Here is a 12,328-nt window from a genome sequence, read left to right on the forward strand (position 1 = left end):
CGTAAATTGAAATTTCAGATATTAAATAAACTCGTAAAAATGCGATATATTTCCACATAAATAGAATTTTCTCAGCAGATTTTCGCCGCGGCCTGCCTTTTAAATTCAGATATTTGAAGTATATTCGTAAAAATATGTTGATTTCCGTGTAAATTGAAATTCGGCGTTCGTATTCCGTCGCAGCCGACCCTTTGAATTCAGATATTTGGTGTAAATTCATAAAACTACCACATATTTCCGCGTAAAACGAATTTTCTCGGCCCTTCAAACTCAGATATTCGAAATAAATTGGAAAAAATACGACATTCCAGTGTAAATCGATTCCAATTTACAAAATAATAATACTAATTAGGGCGATGTATAATCACGTAAAAATACACTTTCGGCGTTTTACCGTCATGGCTGTCTTTTAGATTCAGATTTACAAAATTTTATGATTCATTTTCGCAAAAATCGAAGTTTTTCGAATTACACAAACAAATTTTTGTGTGCGGACAAAAATAAATTTCGAATTACGAATTAACGAATTTCGAATTAAAAAACCATTTTCTATGAAACAAAATTTCTGTGGATATTTTTTTGGCGAAAAAAAAGTTTTTTTGAATTAACGGGGTTCTACTGTATTTGCTTTTGTTTCATTTTCAGATCAAAACCACATATCATCAAAGCACCTTCATGTTAATATAAACATGAAATAATTAGCAAAAATTCAAACCTTGAACTCCGCTCACTGGCTTACTTCCTGACAAATAATATCTTTTGTTCATAATTTCCTCTAAAATGAAATGTATTTTCTTTCTAATAATCCAAAGCAACTCCTCTTACCATTATTTATATTGTTTCCAGATTGAAATCCGTGAGTTCAAACTCCAAATCTGGCCTGGATATAAAACCACCATCAATCAGTATGAGAACAACATCCTGATGGTGGCTGAGATAGCGCATAAAGTGGTTCGGCTGGACACCGTCCTCGATGTCCTGCGCCGTCATAACTCCAAGTCTTCCTACCGGACGGACTTTGAAGCCGAGGTCGTGGGAGCTGTAGTGTTGACGGACTATAACAACAAGACCTACACCATCGATGATATCCAGTGGAATTTAAACCCAACTGCTACTTTTCCCTGCAAAGGGGAAGATGTTTCGTACATCAACTATTACAAAAAGGTGGGTGCAGTGTTTTTCTAAAAATGTGTATAAATTCACACTGAATTATTAAATGTCACTTGAGAATTTGTGGTGCTACATTTTGTCAACAAAACTGCTACTGCTGTCACATAAAGAAAGGGATAAGCTGAACATCTTCATAATTCTTTAAAATCCATAATGCGAAGAAGCTTGTATATATTTTGGTTTCTTATCGGCTCTGAACTTTAAATCGGAATTAAAATATGCTACATTTTCTAAGAATGAAATGTTATTTAATCCCTCGGGTATATTCAGAAGGTTGGGAGTATTTCTGCAATAAAATCCAAATAAATGGATTCATTCTGAATGTTACCAAAACATAAAAACTCTTTTGGAAGGGTGATGAAATACACTTTCTAATTTTATTATCTTCTATATAAATAAAAATGCTTTGAAATTTTGACACAACATTGCATTAAAATATGTGTGTGTTTTTATATACCTACATTATACAGATGAAACATGTAACTGGCAAAAACATGCATTTTTTCAAAAAACAGCTCCATCTGTTGGATGTAAAAGCAACATGCGCTATTATTTCTCTATCGGCACAGACAGACTAAGCCCCAGCAACGTGTGGCAGGGTTCAGCTAGTTAGAAATAAACATACAATTTTTTAATATTAAAGTTCTTAATACAAATCGTTTTAAAAATGGCTCACCCTAAGTTTTTTCGTTTCGTAGAAAAATAATTTATAAGGAATTGATATATTTTCTCAAATTGCGGTTGGAACCTTTGTCATAGAGGTGTACATTTTAATTCTTCTCTGGTTAACTTCTTGATTTGAATATAAAGCATGGCATTTTCTCTTTCTAACACTGTTTATCATATTTCTATAAGACCATATGAACTGTTCCCAGAAGCCAACGAATTTGCCTGAAGGATTAAGTATGGTATAAATGAGAGATATAATGTAAAAATAATCCATGGAAGAGTAGTATTAAAATCTAAAACTATATACAGTAGAACCTCGTTAATTCGAAATCCACCGGACATCAAAAATCAAATTTCGAATTAACAAATTCCCACGTAATTCGAAATTTTATGAAAAAAAAAAAAAAAAAAACGCCGAAAATCGATTTCTCGGCCCTTTCTTCAAATCCAGGTGGAATTTTAGTTGTAAATTCGTATTAATACCAATTATTTCTTTATTTTCGCGGCCGATTACCGTAGCGGCGGGCCCTTTAAATTCAGATATTCGCAATAAATTCGTAGAAATGCTATATATTTCCGTGTAAATCGAAAATGCGCTGCAGATTTTAGTCGCGGCCGACTCTTTAAATTCAGATATTTTATGTAAAAATATGATATATTTCCGCTTAAATCGAATTTTATTGGCAGTTTTTAGTCGCAGCCGGCCTTTTAAGTTCAGATATTTGAAGTAAATTCGTAAAAATATGTCATATTTCGGCGTGAATCGAAATTTTTCGGCCGATTTCCGTCACGCCGTATTTTTTAACTCGGATATTCGAAGTAAAGTTAGTAAAAATACGATATATTTCCGCGTAAATTGAAATTTCGCGTCTGATTTCCGTCGCGGCGGGTCCTTTAAAGTTCAGATATTCTAAATAAATTCGTAAAAATACGATATATTTACGCGTAAATCGAGATTTCGCGGCCGATTTCCGTCGCAGCGGGCCATTTAAATTCAAATATTCGAAATAAATTCGTAAATATACAATACATTTACGCGTAAATCGAAATTTCGCGGCTGAGTTTCGTCGCGGCCGACCCTTTAAATTCAGATATTTGGTGTAAACTCGTATTTTCTCGGTTCTTCAAACTCGGATATTCGAAATAAATTTGAAAAAGTACGACATTCCAGTGTAAATCGATTCAGATTTGCAAAATAATAATACTAATTAGGACGATGTATAACCACTTACAAATACATTTTTCGGCGTTTTACCGCCACGGCTGACTTTTAGATTCAGATTTACGAAATATTATGATTTATTTTCGCAAAAATCAATTTTTTTCGAATTACCCGAACAAATTTTCGTGCGCAGACAAAAATAAATTCCGTATTACGAATTAACGAATTTCGAATTAAAAAGATTTTTGTATGAAAAAATTTTTCTGCGCAAATTTTTTTGGCGAAAATTTCGAATTTCGCGTTTTTTCGAATTATCGAGGTTCGAATTAACGGGGTTCTACTGTACAGGGTGTCCATGGTAAAGTGCAGTAACTTCGGAAGGTGATTCTACATGGTGGTAGAAGTAAAAAAGATGAATAACTTTTTCGAAATTTCAACTTTTTTTTTCCTATTTAAACAATTCAACTTTTTGTTTTGTGTTTCATTGATTTAGAAAGTTAAACAAGTATCATATATGAGAAAGCTCTTACCAAAAACCTTCCTATAAGTTGATGACTGTTTGCAGAAATACAGCGTGAACATCAGAGACATGAACCAGCCGATGCTGGTTTCCAAGGCCAAAGCTCGTGACATTCGCGCCGGCATGGCAGAGTTCATCTTCCTGGTGCCCGAGCTGTGCCGCATGACGGGTCTCACCCCCGACATGCGCTCCAACTTCCGCCTCATGAAGGAGATGGCCAATCACACGAGGGTGCCTCCCAAGGAGAGAATGGAGAAACTACTCCAATTCAATCAGCGTCTAAACAGCACCCCTAAAGCTGTTCAGGTAAGAAAAGAAACTATAAGAACAAATAAAATCATTTCAAAATTTATCAACTAACCCTCGTATCCTTTCTTTTGACTGTTTATTTATGTAAACAAATGTACATTTCTTTTGTTTAGGATCTTGGTGAGTGGAACATGTCAGTTGACAAGAAACTGATTGAGATTCAGGCTAGGACCTTGGAACAAGAGTTTATCATCCAGGGGAGCAATGGAGAGTTGAAGTATCGCTCGGGAGACACTAACGACGGCTGGACCCGAGAGCTTCGCAGCAAGAACATGCTACAGTGTGCCACTGTGACGCGCTGGGCTGTTATCGTTCCGCAGCGCATGCGCAGAGATGTGGAAGGCTTCGTGCAGATGATCATGAAGAATGGCGCAGCTATGGGCTTCATGCTGCCTCCCCCAACCTATTGCGAGATTCCCACCGACCAGATTCAAGTTTATATGGAAAGACTGGAACAAGTCATTTCACAGATAAACCCTAATATCATTCTGTGCGCTGTCACAAATGACCGCAGTGACCGCTACGCTGCCATAAAGAAGAAATGCTATGTTGACCGAGCTGTTCCCACACAGGTGGTCACAGGGCGTTGCATCTCAAACAAGAGTGCCATGTCCATTGCAACCAAGGTGGCCATCCAGATCAATTGCAAGGTGGGTGGCGCCCCTTGGTCTGTGGGAATGCCCCTATCCAACATCATGGTGATAGGCTATGATGTCTGCCACGACGCTTCCAACAAAAGCAAGAGCTACGGTTCTATGGTGGCCTCCCTGAATAAAGCCATGTCCCGCTATTTCAGCTCTGTAACACCCCATACCAACGGAGAAGAGCTGTCCAACGAATTTGGACTTAACATAAAGAAAGCCCTTCATGCATATAAGAGCATGAACGGGGTGCTCCCGACTCATGTCATAATCTACAGGGACGGAGTTGGTGAGGGACAGATTCCCTACGTATACACCCATGAGGTAAGACACTCCGCACAATATTATTAAATATGGATTTGTAATGTGTTGTCGTTGTAGTTTTATTTCATTTCATTTTGATCTTATTTCAGGTTGAAATCATTAAGAAATCTCTGGCAGAGGTTTACAATGGACCTACCTTCAAGTTGGGATTTGTTATTGTCAGCAAGCGATTAAACACACGCTTCATAGTTGCAAATACAACTTCTAACCCCAAGCCTGGAACCGTCATAGACGACGTTGTCACTTCTCCTGAGAGGTAACTACTTTATCATGTATAATATATTTCTTTGGTGTAGAGAAATAACCTTAAAACTGCATCATCCAGAGTTTTGCATTGATATATTATCCATCTTAGGCATAATCGCGGTTTAAATATTTTATGGTCAGGATAATAATAATATTTGGCTAATTTATATAGCGCCGTTTTCGTGAGAAATCACCTCAAGGGCGCTGTACAAATTTATTTCTTAAATAGTTAATACTAGAACTACTGACTTATCTCTAAGACTTATATCTAGTGACTTACGACTAAGGCCTATCTATAACTACTATCTTAACGTCATATACAGGGTGTATCGGCAAGTACCCGACAAACTTTAACCAGCTATTCCTCAGCGCATTTGGAGTAAAAAATGTTATGGGCACTTTGCTGTCCGGTAACATTTTTTTTTCCATTAAAAACAAAAAATAAATAAAAAATCCACACTCCGTCACTATCATTTGCATTGTATCTCGTGTTCAGCAGCTGTTATTATAGTATAGGATCCCTTAAAGAACGACCGTCACCGAGATGTTTATTTGATGAAACGTATTTTATATTTAATTTAATATGTCAATAAATATATTGCATATCGGTTGCCTAGCAAATTTTAGTCCAGGGTATGATTAATTAATAATTATACCCTGGACTAAAATAGTAATAATAATAGTCTAGATGGTACCTTGCACGAGTCTATCGCTATCCTTTTCATTTTCAAGAACAAATGGCATGCGCACTCTCTTTGTTTTAATGGACGGACAGCTGCTATGCTTTGTCCTCTTCTATCGTCAACGTAGGTACGTACGTACATTATTCAACGAAACTCCAACAAAATATTGCCAGACGGGTTTTCAAACTTTGACAAAGGATAAAACATTGGTGACATGTGGTGAAAATATGAATAATACATTTTTTATTAAAAAAAAATGTTACCGGACAGCAAAGTGCCCATAACATTTTTACTCCAAATGTGCTAAGGAATAGCTGGTTAAAGTTTGTCGGGTACGTGCCGATACACCCTGTATACGAGTATTTACATATTTAGCAACTTACAACTAAAATTAATATTAACCTCTCAGACAAAGACATTTATTTACTGTGTGTTCCTTTGAGAACTGTCAAAACGTGATAATTTTTGTGTTATTTACGAGTTTTGCTAAAAGCTTCATAACTCTCGTTTTGGGAAACGTAGCCTCATTCTAAAAAATGTTTTGGAAAGATTATGAAATCCATTATCGCATTGTGTTATTATACGTAAATATTTGCGTTTCTAAATATACATTTTATGAAAACGTCAAAAATATGTAAGAACCGCTTACTATTATTTCAAAGCCGTTAAAAATGTACTTTTTTCTGAGTATCATAAAGAAATAACACTTTATATATTGAAGAAATATAATTAAAAACTATTAGTCACCTCAAAATATTAACCGTCCAAACTAAAATATTTTTAATAAATTATTTAGAAACTAAATAAATTATGAACGAACAAGATGACAGATTCAATCGGCTTAGATAATGCACTTCTACGTTCCATAGATATTCTTGAATACAGACGCGTAGCGTTATTCATTATCGATACTCTGTTTTTTGAATCATGGCAATCCGTATACTAGTGATGGAAATAAATCGATTTTTGTAAAATCTCGCGCATTTATGTGAAAAGACGTTCTAATGTCTTGACCGCTATTATCATATTTACGTCTTTTGACGTTCTAATGTTCTGAGTGGTTAACAATCTAATCTTACTAACGCCAGAAGAAGAAGGAAGTTCTATTATATTAGGGTGTTTTTATTGTTAGCTGGATATACACGGTGTCCGGAAACTCATAGTACAAGCGGGAAACTGGAGAATCTACACCACATGGGGAACTCAAATAAACATAAAGTTTTTTGATTTGAGCATTTGAACAAAAAAAAAAAAATATATATATATATTTTTCGGCTATTTTAGGGTTAAAGTTTTTTCTGGTGTTTAGGGTTGAACAACAGATGTTTTAACCCTGCAGAGCAGAAATATTTTATGATTACACCGGATTAAATGAAGGGTGATTTCAAAATAATGCTTCAAATCCGAGTTTCTTCATTTGTTTTACTTTCAAATAGTTTTAATTAGTTGGGTACTTTGATCTTCAGTTATAATTTAAAAGATTTGATTAAAAAAATAAAAAAATCAACTTCTAACTCGATTTACTCGATAACGAAAGCTCAAATCAAAAAAAAATATACTACAAAATCAACTCCAAATGTGATGTAGATTCACCAGTTTCCCGCTTGTACTATGAGTTTCCGGACACCCTGTATAGGTATGTTAAATGAATGAAAATAATGAATAAAATAAAATATTAAATAGGATAGTGGAAAACATTACTCATAATTAGAGATGGCAAAATTTCGTTTTAACTAAAAACGCGAAAAAATATTTATGGTTCGAAAATAGGGCATTTATAAGTTTTCTTTGCGTTTCAAGGCATTTGAAAGTGTTTCCAGTGATTTCTATTTCGCGAATTAACGTGAAAAACGTGATTTTGGCCGTATTTCAGCTAAATTATTCTATTTAGCGAAATAGGCGCGAATTTCCCAAAAATACCGGGTATTAAAATAATAAATGTGAGAATTTAAAAAAATCGGTATTTACATTACGATTTTTTATAATTTTGTTACTGTTACTAATACCGGGTATTAAAATAATAAATGTGAGAATTTAAAAAAATCGGTATTTACATTACGATTTTTTTATAATTTTGTTACTATTTTATGTGTAAATATTTAATATTTTTGTACTGTAGGCTAAAATTGCTTTTTGACATTACACAATTTGTGCGAAATAAATTACACCTAGATATTGATGTTAATCGCAATCTGCATTTGTTGTGTTTGTGTTCGACCCGTACTTAGAGTTTCCTTCCTTATTAATTTAATATTAAAATTAATTATTTATAATCTTTTATATGGAAATACTTGCAAATGAAGGTTAAACATATATTTTACCAAAAATACTTAAAATATGCGCTAAAAACATTCAGGAAATAGATTTTTTTCTATTTTGCTACAAAACGCTAAATTATGCCTCAAAATGCTATAAAACGCAAAATTTCCAATTGTTAATGCTAAAAAATCTGAAAATTAATGCTAAATTTTGCCATCTCTAGTAATAATCACTGCGGGTGGCGTATACCAACCATATTAATAGCTGCCAGATTTATATCAGCTGGTCCCTCAGTATAGCGCCGGCAATATGAAAAATACCCGAATTTGTTGACATTTTCCACAAAGTTTGACTATAGTTATCGATCTGTCATGTAATATAAATGAAAAAGCAGTAATATCCAATTGCAGCACCATCGGAGGGATGTTTTAAATCGATTTACCAAAGCAAATACGCATGTCAGTAACACATTTGGTCACTGACAGAAATGTGCACATAAATAAACCATTCACTAGATCAGTATCTTTGGGCTTTTTGTATGAAACAAATTGGTCCTTCATTTAACCATAGATATGCCGATATTTAGACAAATTTTATGCATGCGACAATACCTCGGCCCCATTCTCTTATATTTATAAATGATATCATAAATTGTTTTGACGATTTAGAAGTTCCGCTTTTTGCCGATGACATCAAACTATACAAAAAATATCTAATATAAGAGATTGCCTAATCTTACAGTCAAACATAGGGCAAATTACATAATTGGTGTATAGCTAAAAATTTATTCATCAATATTGATAATTGTAGGACATTAACATTTTGTTGAACAAAGACCCCACTATTATTCGTAAACACAATAGCAAACGAAATCTTAGAAAAAGTCAACGTAATTCGGGACCTTGGAGTTATGTTTGACACTCAATTACAATAAATTAAAACACTTTGTTTTTACCATGATAATCTTTATTTTTTTTAAATCGACATGTTTCGAGAACGATGTTCTCTTCATCAGGACATAAATTGTACTAAAACTAATTATCAAGTATAGAAAAGGCGTGGGTAGAAATGAAAGTAAGGGGGGGGAGAGAGGTGGAAAGGGGAGGAGCTTAGAAGATCAAAGACAAAAAATTACAATGGAAATATGTACCCATTTAAAAAAACGCAAATAAATAAGTTAGGCCAGCGCCACACTTGACGGAAATTCCGTCGCGGATCTTTCGCGACGGAACGCCAATACATGTAATTGCATATAAATTACAAATAGCGGGCACACTACGCGGAAGATCGGTCGTTCCGTCGCGGACGATCGGTCGCTCCGTGGCGGACCGCCGACTCTCGCGTCTGCTCCGTCCTCCGCGCACCGATCTTCCGTCGGCGGAAGATCAGCAACGTCGCATTCCAAGTATTTGTATGCATCGCGCCACATTCGGCGGATAACACGCGGCGACGACGCACGCACAGGATGTTCGACACTGAACGATTTATTATCGAAGTGCAAAATAGAGTTTGCCTTTGGGACTCTAGAGAAAAGCCGGATAGAACGGCAAAGAAACGAGCATGGGGAGAGATTAATTAATCATAATAAATAATTTGTTTCATTTACAATTTTAATGTAACGGTCAGCCTTTCTTCGGAAGATAAAGCCGTTCTAAGTTTTGTATTTTGCTTGGTAATATAGTCCTTCGTTAAATTCAGCAATACATCAAATGATTGTATGGGCATTCGATAATATTCGAATGCTTTATCTGGATAATGTCTTAGTTGCATATACAAGGTATGAAATTGCCCAATTTCTAGTCGAAGAGTATTTATGGGATGAACCCAATATTTACGCTTTCTTTTTCTTTCTTCTTCTAATGCCTCATAAATAGCTATCACTTCTATCGGATCCATTGCGACCACACCGTATAAGCGTTGGCAGTCGACTGATAATCCGCCACTGAATATCCAGTGTGGCTGCAACCTATGGTAACGGATTGACTCCCGCGGAAGTTACGCGACGGAATTTCTGTCTATTGTGGCGCTGGCCTAAGACTAATAATTTTGACGCAGATTATAATAACATGGAATAAATTTAGCAAATAGGATGAAATTGATCAAGTTGGAGAAATAAGTAAGTTTATTGTTGTTTCCAGGTACGATTTCTTCCTGGTGTCACAGGCCGTGAGGGATGGAACAGTGTCCCCCACCTCGTACAATGTCATCTTCGACAACCTTGGGCTGAGCCCCGACCAGATGCAGAGGCTCACCTACAAGTTCTGCCACACTTACTACAACTTCTCTGGCCAGGTGCGAGTGCCCGCTGCCTGTCAGTACGCCCACAAACTCGCCTTCATGACGGGTCAGCATCTGCACCTATCTCCTAATCCTGGTCTAGAAACCCTGCTTTATTTCTTGTAAAGCAACCAACCACCAATGACAAAGCATTTAATTAAACATTTCAAATATATTTTTATACAATCCCAACGTACAATTGTATAAATCTTTCTCCCATATCATCACATAAGTTTGTTTTTTTAAGTATAAATTTGGATTCCTGCTGTTTTCCCTCGACTGGTATGAAAAGGTTGACATTATTTAGAAAGATTGTTTGGGGTCTAAAAGAAGGAAAAGAATGGATGTTTCTTGGTGCTAAAATTAATGCCAAGTAGAAAAGTGTTGTTGAAAGAGATAGGAATATTTTGTAGTTACCGTTGCATTTTTCAAAATTTTATGCATAGGTTTAAATAGTTTTTTTTAGTTAAGTTCTTTTACATTAAATCAATGTAATATGGAGAAACCTTCCATTGATGATGCGGGTTTCAATTAATTTGTAATAAGTACTTAACGGTTAACGGAGTTTTGGTTTCTTTCAATAAAGATAATAATTGAGGTGGTCAAATGTTCAGAGAGCTCAGAAACATGCTTTCAACAACTAATGAATCATTTCATTATGATTTGAAGGATTTAAATTCACTATACCACTTACATGAGTGTCATTAAGTTCATATTTCTTAATTTTAAATCATATTTTCCCATCATTGACTGCCTCCATTATACTTGCCTGCGACTGTGTAGTAATCTTAAACTCTTATATGTATTAAGTTTTTGGGTCAAAAGAAACCAAATATTGAGTAAAGCTGATTAAGAACTACTTTTGTACTAGCAGTGTAAGGAGTAAGTCCTATTTTAATTTTAAAGGGTCAGCAAAATGGGGTCGAGTTGTTGCTCAATTCATTATGTTAGTTTTGTTTTTCATTTAAACAAAATTTTATATTATTTGTTGAATTGCCGAAATAACATTTTGTAGTGAGTGTTCTGTTATTATTTTTTCCTCCATTTGTTGACCAAGTTTAATGTAAGTTAAACATATGTTAGTTAAGTGCCCCGTGATAGGAGGCCTTTATTCTGATTTTTATACTCGAGTAGGTTCTATGTGCCATACTTGTCGCCTACTTGTTTTCCTACTTGTCATTCATGTATCGAATGCCCAATGTCCGTTTCAGGCTCAAAACGATTAAGAGCCGGCATTTACAATGATTGAATCTATTTTTATATTAAGCATTACACACAAACACAATATGTGTATGACAAAAATAATATGTTAATATAAGTCGCCACGGACAAGTAATATAATGTGTGGGCGAGGACTAAATTATATATATTCCTTGATCTGCTACCCGAATGAAATGTTAATAATCTTTACCCCTCTCCCCTGAGCTTTGCATTTATTAAATCATATAGCTTCCGTCTTATATCTATGTTGTACATACTGACTTATATTTAAGTATTATATTCCTCTTGTGTAACTTTTAAGGTTGTGGGTGTGTACAAAATAGATTATAATATGCTCACGCTACGCAGGGAAGCTTTATGACTGAATATGTGCAAGGCTAAAGGGGGGAAAATAAATTATATCAGCTAGCAGATATAGGAATATCCACACATATTATATATGTATTACATTAATGTTACAGAGGTTATTTAATATAACCTAAGGCAGTGTATGACGTCTTGGACATATGGTGTATCTTTACCTGGTGTATCTTTACCTTAGCGATATTATTTCCTCCCGTGACGGTTACATATGGTCAATTTGTAGGCTGGTTCTGTGGCTTTTGACTGCAATGCCCTGCAAAGGGCTATTACACCACAAATTAAATTCAATTAAGATTTTTAAGTATCTTTTTCTATTATAATTTTATTAAGATTTTTTTTTAAATAAAAACTTTTTATAAATGTGCATTTCATTTGGTGTGTTTCCTCGGCTTTCCTACAAAATTTTTGGCTGCCGACGTGGCTTAGGAGTTCTTCACAGCCGGATCATAATACTTTGAGAAGTGGCTTGCAGTGTGGCAGTCGA

The 12,328-nt window shown here is 35.1% G+C and overlaps 1 protein-coding gene across 4 annotated transcripts in view; it reads left to right on the forward strand.

Annotated features, from left to right (window-relative positions):
• Positions 1-12,199, forward strand: part of aub (piwi like RNA-mediated gene silencing protein aubergine) — a 29,675-nt gene extending 17,476 nt beyond the window's left edge. For all 4 annotated transcript variants that reach the window (XM_089635843.1, XM_089635844.1, XM_089635841.1 and 1 more), the window contains exons 7-11: positions 847-1,164; positions 3,567-3,827; positions 3,944-4,795; positions 4,885-5,051; positions 10,122-12,199. In XM_089635843.1, coding sequence (XP_089491969.1) covers positions 847-1,164; positions 3,567-3,827; positions 3,944-4,795; positions 4,885-5,051; positions 10,122-10,386 — 1,863 coding nt within the window. In that variant the 3' untranslated portion in view covers positions 10,387-12,199. The remainder of the gene's footprint in view (positions 1-846; positions 1,165-3,566; positions 3,828-3,943; positions 4,796-4,884; positions 5,052-10,121) is intronic.
• Positions 12,200-12,328: the final 129 nt, after the last annotated feature.

Source organism: Hesperophylax consimilis, chromosome 9, assembly GCF_061612785.1.
Source record: "Hesperophylax consimilis isolate HC1 chromosome 9, BYU_Hcon_1.0, whole genome shotgun sequence".
In the NCBI taxonomy this organism is placed as follows: Eukaryota; Metazoa; Arthropoda; class Insecta; order Trichoptera; family Limnephilidae; genus Hesperophylax; species Hesperophylax consimilis.